Source organism: Camelus ferus, chromosome 5 (genome assembly GCF_009834535.1).
Source record: "Camelus ferus isolate YT-003-E chromosome 5, BCGSAC_Cfer_1.0, whole genome shotgun sequence".
Lineage (NCBI taxonomy): Eukaryota > Metazoa > Chordata > Mammalia > Artiodactyla > Camelidae > Camelus > Camelus ferus.
Genome location: NC_045700.1, coordinates 28,832,309 through 28,847,239, shown reverse-complemented (window position 1 = coordinate 28,847,239; position 14,931 = coordinate 28,832,309). Strand labels below are relative to the sequence as shown.

Here is a 14,931-nt window from a genome sequence, read left to right as displayed (position 1 = left end):
CCTACGGAATTGGAGAAAATTTTCGCAAGTGAAACCGACAAAGCCTTGATCTCCAGAATATATAAGCAGCTCAGCTCATACGACTCAATAAGAAAAAAATAAACAACCCAATCCAAAAATGGGCAGAAGACCTAAACAAGCAATTCTCCAAGGAAGACATACAAATGATCAAAAAGCACATGAAAAAATGCTCAATATCACTAATTATCAGAGAAATGCAAATCAAAACTACCATGAGGTATCACCTCACACCAGTCAGAATGGCCGTCATTCAAAAATCCACAAATGACAAATGCTGGAGAGGCTGTGGAGAAAGGGGAACCCTCCTACACTGCTGGTGGGAATGCAGTTTGGTGCAGCCACTATGGAAAACAGTGTGGAGATTCCTCAAAAGACTAGGAATAGACTTACCATATGACCCAGGAATCCCACTCCTGGGCTTGTATCCAGAAGGAACCCTACTTCAGGATGACACCTGCACCCCAATGTTCATAGCAGCACTATTTACAATAGCCAAAACATGGAAACAGCCTAAATGTCCATCAACAGGTGACTGGATAAAGAAGAGGTGGTATATTTATACAATGGAATACTACTCAGCCATAAAAACCGACAACATAATGCCATTTGCAGCAACATGGATGCTCCTGGAGAATGTCATTCTAAGTGAAGTAAGCCAGAAAGAGAAAGAAAAATACCATATGAGATCGCTCATATGTGGAATCTAAAAAACAAAAACAAAAACAAACAAACAAAAACAAAGTGTAAATAAAGGACAGAAATAGACTCACAGACAGAGAATACAGACTTGTGGTTACCAGGGGGGCGGAGGGTGGGAAGGGACAGACTGGGATTTCAAAATTGTAGAATAGACTACACTGTATAGCACAGAGAAATATACACAAAATGTTATGATAACTCACAGAGAAAAAAATGTGACAATGAGTGTGTATATGTCCATGAATAACTGAAAAATTGTGCTGAACACTGGAATTTGACACAACATTGTAAAATGATTATAAATCAATAAAAAATGTTAAAAAAAAAAAAAAAGACCTGCTGTTTGTCTCCCATGCCTGTATTCCTAACTTACAACAAAGCTCTTCAAGGATGAAATGAAACCAATGTTTATTCATTGCTTTATTCACTGCATCCCCAGGGCACAGTAAAGAAGAAATATTTGAAGAGTGGAAGAAAAGAGGCCATGAGTGGGAAAATTTCAGAAAGAAACATTTGACTCATGAAGGACACCACCTCCTAAAGTCTGGCTCACATCTTTCCCAAATACTCATCAGGAATCATTAGAGGTAAATATTTCTGTACTTACATACTGTTTACTGGGAACTGCATTTATTTACTTATATTAATATTCATTTCTTTACTGCCAAGGGACATCCAAAGGGTAAAAATGTAACATGATGTGAAGTACTGTGACTTACTGAAATGGCTAGGAGACAATGCATAGCCCTGAGTGCCTGCTGGTCAGTCTCTTATAACCCCATAGCTCCATCTGTGAAGCCCAGTAACCACTGCAGCCCAAACACAGGAAGACAGTATGTCATGGCCTCCAGATGGGACTAAGCACTGTGCCTGGCACCCATCTTGAAAAGGTAGATGCTGATGCTTCAGGTAAAGGCATCATTGAATCCACAAGATATTCTGCCCTAACTACACATGTTCAGCATCTCTACTTCCTGCTCAATTACAAATTTCATAAAAGTAGGAACAATACTGATTTGGTTCACGGCTTCATCTCCAGTGCTTGGCCCAGAGTAAAGGCTCAACAACTGTTTACTAAATGAATCCATAAATGAGTGAATATCTCTAGACCAATGTTCAGTGGATTAATTAGCAAGAAAACAGACCAGTGATTACATATATGGGTTTCTGATTTGATTCTAATAATGGAACATATAATTTATCTACAATGATACTATATCCATTTTGAATTAAAGATAAAGAAATTCCAAGTAAAAGTCAGCTTAAAAAAATCAGAAAATTTATTATCTGATGTCACAAGAAGTGGGGAGGCAAAGTGGTTAAGGAGATGGTTATTTGGCTCTTCAGTGACATCCCCAAGGTATCAGCTTTCTGTTTGTGCCCTCTGCCATCTTCAACATGCTGCCTGGTCCTCTGGCTACCTCCTCTCACAATTACAGGATAGATTCAGAAGATCCAGCGTCACCTCCTCACCCAGCTTCAATTAGAGATAATGAGTAGCTGAACTTTCTCCTGCATCTATTCTAAAGATCAAAAAATCTTTCTCCCAAGTCCAATCAACTGAAGTATCCTCATTGGTCAGAATTATATCATGCATTCCTAAGTCAAGGTGAACAGACTTATCATGACAGAATTAGACTTAGCAAGATTCATGCTCTATGGATTGGACAGTCTCTCCTGGTGGTCATGGGCAACTGGCTGTTAAAACAAATAAATTTACTATGGCAAGGAAGAAGTAAAGAAAATGGCCATTGACTAAATTGCTACAAGAGTTCCAGATTAAGGCAAAAAAAAGTCTATATGGCCACCTTCAGCATAGACATCTAATTGCCAAGTGGATTCCCCAAAACTTCCCTTACCATCCTATAGTTCAGCAGCCATGTTTGTGGTACATACCTTCTTTTTAAAATAATAATGTTAACATAAATTTTGTCCTCAACAGAATTAGGAAACTGTGATTTCCAATACTATAGATGCCTCTCCTTTTTAAAAAATTAGATTCCAATGCTCCCTGGGCTTCATATTCCTGACCATTTAAGATCTGGTCGCAGATTCTGACTCAACATATATTTTGATGGGTAAAAATAAGCCTCCACTTGCAAAAACAAAACAAAACCTGGGTGATCCAGAAAATCTGTTGTAATGGACTGAATGTTTACATCACCCCAAAATTCATATGTTGAAATCCCAGCCCCCAAGGTAATGGTATTAGGTGTTAGGCAGAGCCCTCATGAATGGAATTAGTGCCCTTATAAAAGAAACCCTAGAGAGATCTTTCACCCTTCCCCCATGGGAGGTTACATCAAAAAGACAACCATCTAAAGAAGCAGGCTCTCAGCAGACACTGAATCCATCAGAGCCTTGATCTTGGACCAGCCTCCAGAACCACGAGAAATAAATTTTTGCTGTTTGTAAGTTAGCCAGCCTGTGATATTTTGTTACAGAAGCTAGAATGGACTAATATATCTGTCTTTCTGCAAATTCAGTAGATTCTAAACTTCCTCCACAGAGCAGGGTCAATCCTGTGTGGTCTGCCACCTGCTACTGCTAGAAATAGCATTGGTCTTCACCCAGACCATTCCCTCTGAAAGATAATTCTTACCCTTTATTTTTAAGATCTTTATCTTTGAGTAGATTATATGTCCCCAGTTAACTCCAAAGTTTGAAGAACCTGAACCAAAGTCTGAAATCCGCCCTTCTCATTCAGCTGCAGGTACACCAATCATGGCAGCTGACAACGTGGACTGTGAATGAACCTCAGAGACACCCAGCGGTACTTTCACCTCTTCAGATCTAACTGAATTTGGATTTCTGCGTTTGTTTCCTGCCTGGAAGGTACATGATGAGTTATAACAGAAGGGGGAAAAATGATTTCCATGCCATTCTTCAGATTACAAATCTAGAGAAAGAGTGGGTTAAGAAACCTACAACAAAAATTAAAAATAATGAAAATAGCAGAGAGAGAGCAAAAAATATGTGTGTGCTCAGACTTTCAAAAGATATATTCAATTTGGCTGCCTGTTGCAGAGAAGCCTGTGGGATAGGCAAACATTCTGTCAGTCCCAATTACCTCGCTGGGCCTTATTTTTGTTACTTCAGGCCCTCTGCTGTCTGGCACTGGTGGCCTGCATCAGCCAAGATCCTAGCCAGCTGACGAGGATTGAGAGGCAGGCCTTGCACTTGAGCCTGAGAACTGTCACTCTGTGTCTCTTTAGACTTGTGACAGGATATGCCTTTCCAATGGGCTGTCAGCTTGATTTCTGACTTGCCAAAGCAGCTGTGCGCACAGAGGTCTTTAAAAAAAATCATAGAGAAGGACCTGATCTAGGCCAACAAGTGATGACAAAAAAACAGCCATTGCTTTAGGAAAAGAAAGAGAGGTATAGTAACAATTAATTGGCAAAATTAATTAGCTCACTTTGTGACCAAGAACTGTGATGCAAGAAAGAAAAAAACAGCAGTCACCGTGCGAACTCACAAATTAGCACTGTAAATGATCCATGCAGAAGTGAACTTGAAATTAATTCTACTGGCTGAGTTAATGTGTTGAAAAAGCACACTGAGTTGGTAAGTTCCTTTGGATTCCATTACATTAAACAATATTGGGGCGGGAGGGAGCTATAACTGGTACCAACTCATCCTGTGAGCTGCAAACCCAAGAATGTTTTGTTGCCCATGACATTTTTCCCAGGGTTAACACCTTTCTTATTTCAGTTACAGAGACATTTAAAAGATCAACCCAAGGACAGAACCTTAGCATATTATTTTTTACTGTTTTAATGAAAGAATTTACTTCACTATAACTATAAAGTTTTTTCAAACTCTTAGAGGAAAGAGAAAAACTCCCCACAGGGCAGAGATGAAGGTGTGGCCAGAAATTCAACAGTCTAATATCACCATTGCTTTGTTTTGCTGACTCACACACCAAAGGAGTTACTTGTCCAGTCTCTTCTAGAATGGACACTGGGACTCGAGCTCTTCAGCCCTGATGAATTCACCATCCTGCCACATGGAGCAGTCCAAAAATACACAGAGAGAAACAAGTCCTCCCGTAAGAAATGAACAGTAATCCATGCAGTATGTCTAAGATGTTGGCTTTAAATTATTAGGAAAGGAAGAGTAAGACTGGAGACTATGCAGCCTCAGGACTCTACAGAGGGAGTTGTTTGACTGCCAGCGTTACAGCATAGAATTACCCAGAAATCAGGAAACTGGTTTGAGATTTGTTGTCTGTTTTGGCTTCTTGTAACGGCTACCATTATAACTATTTGTATCCTTTCTGTGTGACTTTGGGCTAATTATATTTTGCTGCTCTGACTCAGTTTCCTCATCTGTAAAATGAGAGTAAGTAATAATACCTACATCAAAGAGTTGTTGTGAAGATTAACTGAGTTAATTTTTTACAAAGCACTTATAACAGAGCCAGGTAAGCACTATGTGAGTACTAGCTTTTATTTTTAATCTAATATATAGCTAGCTTAATCTTCTATTTCTTTAATTATTATTTACTTCCTGCTTTAAATGATGAAGAGATTCCTATCATTCTATTTCTTTGCAACTGCCCTCTTTCCCTTTGATCTTAATTATTACATTCATTACATCTTTAAATAATACACTTTTATAGCACTATATAATATATTTACATCTATTGCTTGATTTACCAGATTTAAACAATACACATTGACTTCTGATGCAAAAAAAACTCAGAAAATATGTAGGAGATAATCACTGGGCCCAATATGAGGTGGACTTAGATCAATACTCCACTTATCACCCAATGTTCGTATGGTCCCACTTTAAGTGGTTCCATTTTGAGTGGCATACCCCAGTGGCATTCTTGATCCTTCTGGGAATAGTATTATTCAGAGCTGATATACGATAATCTCAATGATTTGTGCATTTGTGTATTTTTCTTTATTATATGCATATTTATCCTGTTAAAGATGGTTTTTTTTTTTTTTTGGAAGAAGGCTGAAAAAGAAGATTCTCACAGTAACTACTCACTGTAGGTATCTATGGCTGTGTAACAAACACCCCCAAATTAAGAAGCTTAAAAGAATACATAATGATTATCCCTCACACTTCTGTAATTAAATGGGCTCCAGTGGGTAACTCTTGCTTAGAGTCTCTCATGCTTTGTAGTCAGATAGGGCTAGGGCTGGATTCATTTAAAAGTGACTGGGTTGGACATTCAATGATGGCTTTTCATTCACAAGCCTGGCACCTTGGTGCCCTTTGGTCTTCCTCTCTCTTTGTATTTCTTAGTTTTCACAGTATGATAGTCTCAGGTAGTCACATTTCTTACTCCTTCACTTGCTTCCAAGAAGCCAGAAACAAGCTGCTAAGCCAGTTAAAAGGTACACCTAGATCTGGCAGAAGGGTACTTCTACCATATTCTATTCGTTAAAGCATTCACAGAGCCCACCCATATTCAAGGCAGCCAAGAATAAACTCCATTCCTTGATAGAGGAGTTTCCCCCTGATGGAGGAGGTCATACTGCAGAGGGCATGTGAAGTGGGAGATCTGCCACACTGTGATGTTTATAGTATCAAGCCTCTCCTTCAGTCTAGGGGCTCTGGGTTTGTGAATTTCCTCAGGAATGTGGATAGGCAAAGAGGCTATGACACTTTTGGAGGCTAAAGTCAAGCCTCAGCTCACCACATCTAAAGAGGTTTTTAATCCCACAAATAAATTCTTAGAGGATTGCCATATCTAAGAATAATAAAACAGACAATCCTTGGGCAAGATTAATTAAGAATGAAAGAGAAAGCATACATCAATGTTTGGAAAAAAAAGGGAGGGAAATGATAGCTGGAGTAAAGCTTTTTCAAATCAAAAAGGGAATGCTATGAAAAATTTTCTGCCAATAAATTTGAAAACTCAGAAAAAGCAGAAAATTAACCAGAAAACTGTAACTTATGATTGTAAACTCAATAATAAATAGAAGAACTTAATAGCTTTATAATTATTTAACAAATAGTAATTTAAAATTTCCACTATTATCTCCCTAAAACCTTACCCTAACAGTTTTATAGGCAAGTTCCACTACAACTTCAAGGAACATATAATTTTTTCATTATGCAAACTAAAAAAAAAGTTCCCAATTCATTTTATAAAGCTAAAAGCCTTGATATCAACAATGTATAAGACAACTCAAGAAAAGAAAATTATAGACAAATCTCATTTTTGAATACAGATATAAAAATCCTAAATGGAATATTAGAAAATAATACCAACAATGTCATGAAAAGTAATATATCAGACTAAATATTGCTCCAGGAATACATAGACATTAATACATTAACATTTAGAAACTGTACTAGTGTAGGAATGCGCCCAGTGGTCTCCCCTGCGACTGCTGTTGAGTGTGCGGCAGCAGCGGGAGCCAGAAGGTGCCTGGAAGGGAGCCTAAAGTGGGCGTTTGGTGAGGTCTGTGGTTTCAGGAGCACTGCTGCAGCCATGGCCCCGATCAAGGTGGGAGATGCCATCCCATCGGTGGTGGTGTTTGAAGGGGAGCCTGGGAACAAGGTGAACCTAGCAGAGCTGTTCAAGGGCAAGAAGGGGGTGCTGTTTGGAGTCCCTGAAGCCTTTACCCCCAGCAGTTCCAAGACCCACCTGCCAGGGTTTGTGGAGCAGGCCGGAGCTCTGAAGGCCAAGGGAATCCAGGTGGTTACATGTTTGAGTGTTAATGATGTTTTCGTGACTAAAGAATGGGGACGAGCCCACAACACGGAAGGCAAGGTTCAGCTCCTGGCTGACCCCACTGGGGCCTTTGGGAAGGAGACAGGTTTGTTACTAGATGATTCATTGGTGTCCCTCTGGGAATCAACGGCTCAAGAGGTTCTCCTTGGTGATAGAGGATGGCATAGTGAAGTCCTTGAATGTGGAGCCTGATGGCACAGGCCTCACCTGCAGGCTGGCCCCCCAAATCATCTCACAGCTCTGAGGCTACAGGCCCAGAAGTGCTCCTTCGACCTTCCCTATTTCATCTGCCCACCCCTGGGCAGGGGGCCTTAGCCCAGCCTCAACTGAGGTCACCTAGTTGGAACCTTGGCCAGATTTCTGCAATAAATGCTTCTGGTTTAAAAAAAAAAAAAAAGAAACTATAGCAGTGTAATTTTCCACATTAATGGATTAAAAGAGAAAAACCATATAACCCTCTCAAAAAGTACAGAAAAGCATTCAATAAAATCAACCAATCTCTTAGCAAACTAAAAAGAGAGGAAGCTTCCTAAATCTGATAAGGGGTACTTACTGCAAACCAGCAACAAACTTGCCCTTAAAGGCATTCTCTTTACCATCAGAAAACAGACAAGTACAGCCTCTGTGGCAGCCCCCCTCCACTGAGCTAAGTGCCCTGGCCGGTACAGCAAGAGAAGAAGAAGAAAATGCGTAAGATTACAGCAGAAGGAAAAAACCGTCACTATTTACAACATAGAACTGTCAGTATAGGAAAAACACAGATCATGAGGTAACAAAGTACAGCAAAGCAATGAGATGGCTATAAGACCAACATATGAATTTTTAATAATCATACAGAATCTAAAATGCATATATTTATAACCTAGTAATTCAACTTCTATATGACTCCCCTAAAGAAACTCTCACAGGTATGCACAAGGGATACATAAAGGATTTACAAAGTTCTATCAGTAGAGGAATAAACTATGACATTCATGTAATGGAATACTATACAGCTGTTAAAATGAATGAACTAGGGCCATATGTGTCAACATGGATAAATCTAAAAACAAAGCGTTGCATGAAAAAAGCAAGCTAAAAAAGAGCAGGAGTATGACCCTGAACAAGTTAAATAACCTCTCTGTAACTCAGTTTCCTTGTTTACAAAATGAGGATAATAATAGCACCTACCTTCTAGATTAAATGTGTGTAATATGTTTTAGGACAGTGCCTGAAAGATAGGAAGTGCTTAATAACTGTTCACCATTATAATGATGATGATAACAGTTAAATACTTTTTAAACATAAAAAAATTTTACATATTGTTTACAGATGAAACAGTAAAATTACAAAATGGAAATATCACAATAATAGTTAATTCTGGAAAAAGAAGGGAGGAGAAAGAAGTGGAATATCTATATTTATAACATATATATTTGTCAGTAGGAGAGATCTGAAGTAAATATTTAAAAAGTTAACATTTAAATCTAAATGGTAGATGTATGTGCAGTTTTTTATATCATTTTCTGTACTTCTGTATACTTGAAATATTTCATGAAAAAATTCAAAGAAAGACTGAAACAAGATATCTCAAAATGTTAATAGTAACACATCTGGATTATAGAACAGTGAATGTTCTTAGTTTTCTAGAATAGAGTTTACTGAATTTCCAAATTTTCTATAATGAGAATGTATTTCTTTTATAATTAGACCAAAAAAAATAATGTTTTAAAGCAAAGATAAAATCCTTTTAATACTGAAGTCACCAGAGGTCTGCTTCATCTAAATTAATCTTCATTTAGATGTCTTCTAATCCAAACCAAATCTCCCTATATTAAAAACTGTATAACTTTAATAGTAGAGCATTTATTATATCAAAATTTATATTTGCAAAATATGCAGTCTTTTCTAATTCACAAATAATTTATGGATTTTTTTCGCCATCTTTTTTGTAATAAAATGTCATTCCCTCTAAATTTAACATTCCTGATACAATGATGAAAAGTGTACCATGGCTCTCTGGATGTATTTCTTAGAAAACCCACATAATGACATGACCACAGATCTTCTCTAACCTCCCCTATTTGATGTTTCATGTCTAAAAGTACATCTAATCTGAAAACAGAACTGATCTTCAGAGGCCTTGTAATTTATCTTTTACCATGATTACAATTTCTAATCTAACCAGCAGCAGTTCAAATTGAACTCTGATCTGAATGATCAATAGCTGTGTGCGACCTATTAGATGTGCGAATATTAAATCGTTTCTGGATAAGGGCTGTCCAAATGAAAAGCATATAATTACCATCTATTAACATATATTGAAGCAAATAACACAAAAATGTAAAATGTGTCACATACAACCTACCGGAATTCCGGAGACCATAATACTAAGGTTAGATCTTTTATTTCACATATGGATTTGTACCAAATTATGATTTATGTCTTTAAGTGTTTATTATTCATAATGTTGGCCTTAGGCCACAAAATGGATACATTTGTGAATAAAATACATTTAATTTCTGATTCCATTCTTTTTTGTGTGTGTCTGCTTTCTTAATATAAAAGTTTCCCTACCTACTTGTAGGAAGTGGCTATGGTCAGTGAGTAAAAGGATAATTAAATCAGTTTGATAGGAAAATAATTCCAAATATCTAGCTCATGTTTCATGTTTTCCCTTGCAAATAAAAAGCCTACATAATTACAGAGGCATACAATTATATAAAGAGCAGAACCTGCAGAAAAATGAGTCTAATCTCCTACTCTGAGTATCAGAGAGAACAGCAATAAAGTTCTCTAAACATCCCATGATTGCTCCTTCCAATATGTAACGATGCAGTCTTTGGAAATTTTTCTTTATGAAAATCTAAATCCCTAGTGTTCTAAGGTAAACCTAAGACAAGAAACCTTTTATGGCATATTTCCCAGCCTCCTTGCAGTTGGTTGAGGGTTTTGTGACTATACCCAGACAGAAGGATATAAGAAAGATGATGAAATCTACTTTCAGATACATCCTTTTAAAACATCTCATGTGAAGATGGATATTAGCTGAACCTAACTGTGGTCATCATCTCACAATACATGTAAATCAAACCATCATGCTCTATGCCTTAAGCTTATCTAGTGAGGTATGTCAATTATTTTTCAATACAATTGGAAAAAAATTTATGTGATCCTCCAGGCATCTCCTCATTGCTACGGTAGATCTGCATGTTCCAAATGCCGTAGCTTTAAGATGCAAGAGTATTACCCAGGGGCATGGACTTCGCATGAGCCAGAGATAAACATGTTATAGTGAGCCTCTGAGGTGTCTGGGTTTGCTGGAGACTACATCATAGGTTGGCCTCTTCAGGTCCAGACACTAACTGAAGGTCTTTTCAGGTTTGAGCATAATGAGAAAAAACTTCCCACACTCACTCCCCTTTCCACCCTCTCCCCACCCACCCCCACCCCTGGCCGAGGCCCTTCTTTCATTCAACAGTGCTGTAATTCAGGATCAGCATCCTGTCCTTGTGCTCCTCAGATTTTTTTTAGCTCCATTCACACTTACACAGATTTAGCCACTAGTCCTTCCTCATTCTGATTTTCCTGTTTTCTCAGAATTCTGAATCTTAGCTCTTATACTTCATTATCTCTCTTGGGCCAGAAGTGGGTTTGGGCAAGCTGTTCTTAGCTGTCTGTGCATCTCCAAGTGTGGGGAGGTAATTCCCTCCTCCTCTTCCCACCACACCCTGGGGATATGGAAACCATCTTGTGAGAAACACTGTGTGGCAGTTTTTAACCTGTACAGGCCCTGAAGGTCCAAGAGGTTAAGTCTTTTGCTTCAACAGTCTTGTTGAAAAGAGAGGATTCTCTTTTCTGGTCATATTGGGGCATGGCTAAAGCTGGTATCTAAAGCTACTGCCTTTGCTCCTCCCCCAATTGCTTCACTGGTGAAGGTATTTCCAAGGAAGCCTATTCAAAATACATGGAAGTCCAATAGCTTCCACCTTCCAGTCCCCGCTTTAGTGCTTTTCACTTTCTGAGTGGTCGTTTGATGAGATTTCCCCACTGTCTTTGCATTAGGGCTCCTTTCACTAACCTTTTCTGAGTGGTCGTTTGATGAGATTTCCCTCGCTTTTTTTGCATTAAGGCTCCCCTTTTTTTTCTTTAAATCTTTTTACACAGGAACCATTTCAATAAATGTGTCATGCAGAACTAGAGTCTTTCAAGCAAGATAAAGATTAGCCTGACCCTTCTTCCATCAATTAATCAATACGGTTACAACACAGATTTACCTTTTAACCTTGGTGTTTCCACAGTGCAATATCAAAGCGTGATTTGTGAGCTTGCTCCATTTCATACATATGGTTAAGAACAACCCTCTGTCTGTGTGCTTTGATAAAGTGTCAGAGCGGAACACAACACAAGAGGGAAAGGAGGCTTTTACTGTCTGCATCAAGAATGGCTTTGTAAATCTACGATGGGAGCAGCAATACCAGCAAAGCCGGCTGATTGAAATTAACTGCTGGGTTCTGTTCACAGATTCATGCTGCTGGAAAGACCATTGTTGAAGAATGGTCTGAAGGGTGGAATCATTTGATCTGAATTTCAGATAAGAGTATGTGTCTGTTGTCAGTATCAATACCCTCCCCTCACCACTGAAGCTTATCCCCAAGAGAAACAAGATGGGTTTGCTCCACTCTGTCCTGAACCTACAGTTGCCACTTTCCTTTCTGCTCTAGCTTGTTTCATAGGTGAAGAATTTAGAGAAGGCAAAGACGCTGAACCATCTCAGAATACGCTGAAGCTCTTTCACTGAATCCACTTCATGGCAGAGAACACTATCCTGTGTCTTCTGTGTGGTCTTTATAGACAGCACAATTTCCCCACCAGACCACAACAATGTGCCTATGTGCTTGACTCAAAACAATTGTAGAGGCTCTTTTTTGCACGTCATCCAACCCTTTTGTTTAGATAGAAAAAAACTGAGCTCCAGAGCATGACATGTTTTAACCCAGGTTCCACAGACATTTAGACTGAGACCTTAGAAACCAGTGAAGTTTCTACCCCAAAGGTCAAGCTGACATATTAGTTGTTAAGAATGCATTTAAATGTGCTGATATCTGCAAACTCACCATTTCCTCAGAAGCGGATAATAAAACTTCCTGTGGAGGGTTGTACGTTTCCTTGGGGCTTGCTTAGCAGTGCTCCATTTTCACCTGGCCATCAAGATGCACCATCTTAAATCAAAAGAAAATTCATGTTACACTTCTGCCATTTACCAGCTGTGTGACCTTTGGCAAGATACTTAACCTCTCTGTGTCTTAATGGTCTCTTGGATAGATAAAATAACTACCTCATGGAGCTGTTTGCAGGGTTGAAAGAATTAATATATATAAAGCACTAAAGACAGTATCTGGCACATAATAAACACTGTGTAAGTGTGAGCTCTTACTATTCCCTCCATTCCTTTCTCAGATTCTTCAGTGAATCTGGGGCATCACTCCGCAGCTTTATGATATTTTGTTCCTTCATAAATCCTAAGTGTTCTATAATTCTTGACTCCTTTATGGTGAACATATTGTAGAGTTCTTCCAGTTCATTTTGAACATTCACATAGGGGGCATCTGGAAGAGGTAACTTTATATACATTAAAAACAAAAACAAATCACCAACATCTATCATCACACTCATTCTGATTCTTTTTGGGTAATTCACAAAGACTTAAGCTATCTCATTCCCAGGATGTGGTGCCAAAGGTTGCTGGCTGAATTTCACTTCGCTTTCCTCCTTTAAACTATGAGAAGCACCACGGAACGCTAAGATACCACAAGTACCCCGTGATACTTGCACAAAGTAAACTTTATTATGGATTCTGTGATGTTCCCAATGGCAACGCAATCACTAAGTTTTCTTTTAATAACAGAGCAGCACCTTCCTCTTGAATCTGGTTTGTCCAGTCATTAAAATGTGTCTGGGTTAGTCAAGGAACACTACTCTTAGATAATGTGAGATCCCAGGCTTTAATTACAGATTTGAGTTGACTATCTCAGTTTCCTTACATTTAGCTAAATGAAACTTCCTATTTTAAGGAAGTCTCTTTAGACAGTATTATGTGTCTCCTAATATATAAAGTACTGCTGATTCAAGTATAAATTAATTTTTGGTATGAAATTTGAAATTATATGATTGTAAATAATACAGAGGAAGGGTAAAATTAAGTGGAAAATCATGTGCAGAAAGATAGCTTGGACTTGCTCAGTTTCCAAATTGAGGATAATTGGTTAAGGATTTACAAAGACATTATCATTTTAGCGGTACCTGGTCACCATTATTTTTTGGCACCTAGTGAGATGTGTGAGTGAGTGTGTGTGTGTGTGTGTGTGTGTGTGTGTGTGTGTAAATGGTGTAAGCCAGACTGCAGAGCATAATTATTTGGCAAACTAATCTAGAGTATATGGAAAGACAATACTATTCCAGTGCTTTTATTTGTGGGAAAATATGGTAAGAATTTTGTTCAAAGCAAAGCAGTAGCTGTTTATTGTTTAGGGAGTTTTTTTCATGTTTTTGAATGGGTACACACATTCATGAAGGGTCAGACTATCAATTCTGTTCAATATTCCCCAAAACAAACCTATCAAGTATATTTTGCATAGTTTTTCCTTTTTCCCACTGCACTGATGCCTGAGGAGACACTGGCATTATACCCTGGCCACTCAGACACTGACCACAGAGGGACAAAGACTGAAAGAGACTGAAGTACCACCTAGATACTAATGTGAGGTGATGCCAAGGCTTAGCTCCCATAACCTTCTCCTTTCCTCTCCTTTGAGAGCCTGCCTAGCAGAGTGTTTGTCATCCTCAGGACAAGGTTATCTTAGTAAATGAGTTCTGAGAACAATGAGCTTGAGGTTTAAAATAAATTCAAGGATGTTCTTAATAAGGTTATATACTGTTAATCCATGGTTGTCTGCCAAGCAATGTCTCGACTGCCTCTTTGGGGATTTATTCTATTTCAGAAGGATGGAGGATATAAACATTTAAGTATGTGGAGACTTTGTCTTTGACCTAGTGAAGTTTACATTTTGTTTAGATAGTAGTCCTAGAAATGTGATTATTATATAGAATGGATAGACACAGGAATGCAAAGAAAAGCAATAAAGTCACTTTTTTTGGTCTAATGGTGTTCTCAAAGATTAAAAGGCATGATAACCATTAGTGTGGGCGTGTAGAAATGGGCATTCTCATACATTGCTGGAGGGAAAATAAATTGGTCCTTTCTTTAAGGGAGGGAATTTGGCCATATATGTTAAACACCAACCCACAGGCTCCACTTCTAGGGAATTATCCTAAGGATATCATTGGCCAAGGACACAAAGATGTATATGCCAGAGTCTATAATTTATAAAAGTAAAACAAGTGGAAAAAATGTAAGTATCCAATAATAAGGGTTATTTTATTTAGGTACTTTTATACAATGGGATGCTATGTAGTTAGTAGAAATGATTATGTAGATGTACATTTACCAATTTGAAAAGGTATTTTTG

General features: G+C 38.3%; 1 protein-coding gene across 1 annotated transcript in view; it reads left to right on the top strand.

Moving 5' to 3' along the window:
- Positions 1–7,820, top strand: part of LOC102520532 (peroxiredoxin-5, mitochondrial-like) — a 30,897-nt gene extending 23,077 nt beyond the window's left edge. The window contains 3 exon segments of the mRNA XM_032480814.1: positions 3,355–3,433; positions 7,050–7,539; positions 7,541–7,820. Coding sequence (XP_032336705.1) covers positions 3,355–3,433; positions 7,050–7,539; positions 7,541–7,667 — 696 coding nt within the window. The 3' untranslated portion in view covers positions 7,668–7,820.
- Positions 7,821–14,931: the final 7,111 nt, after the last annotated feature.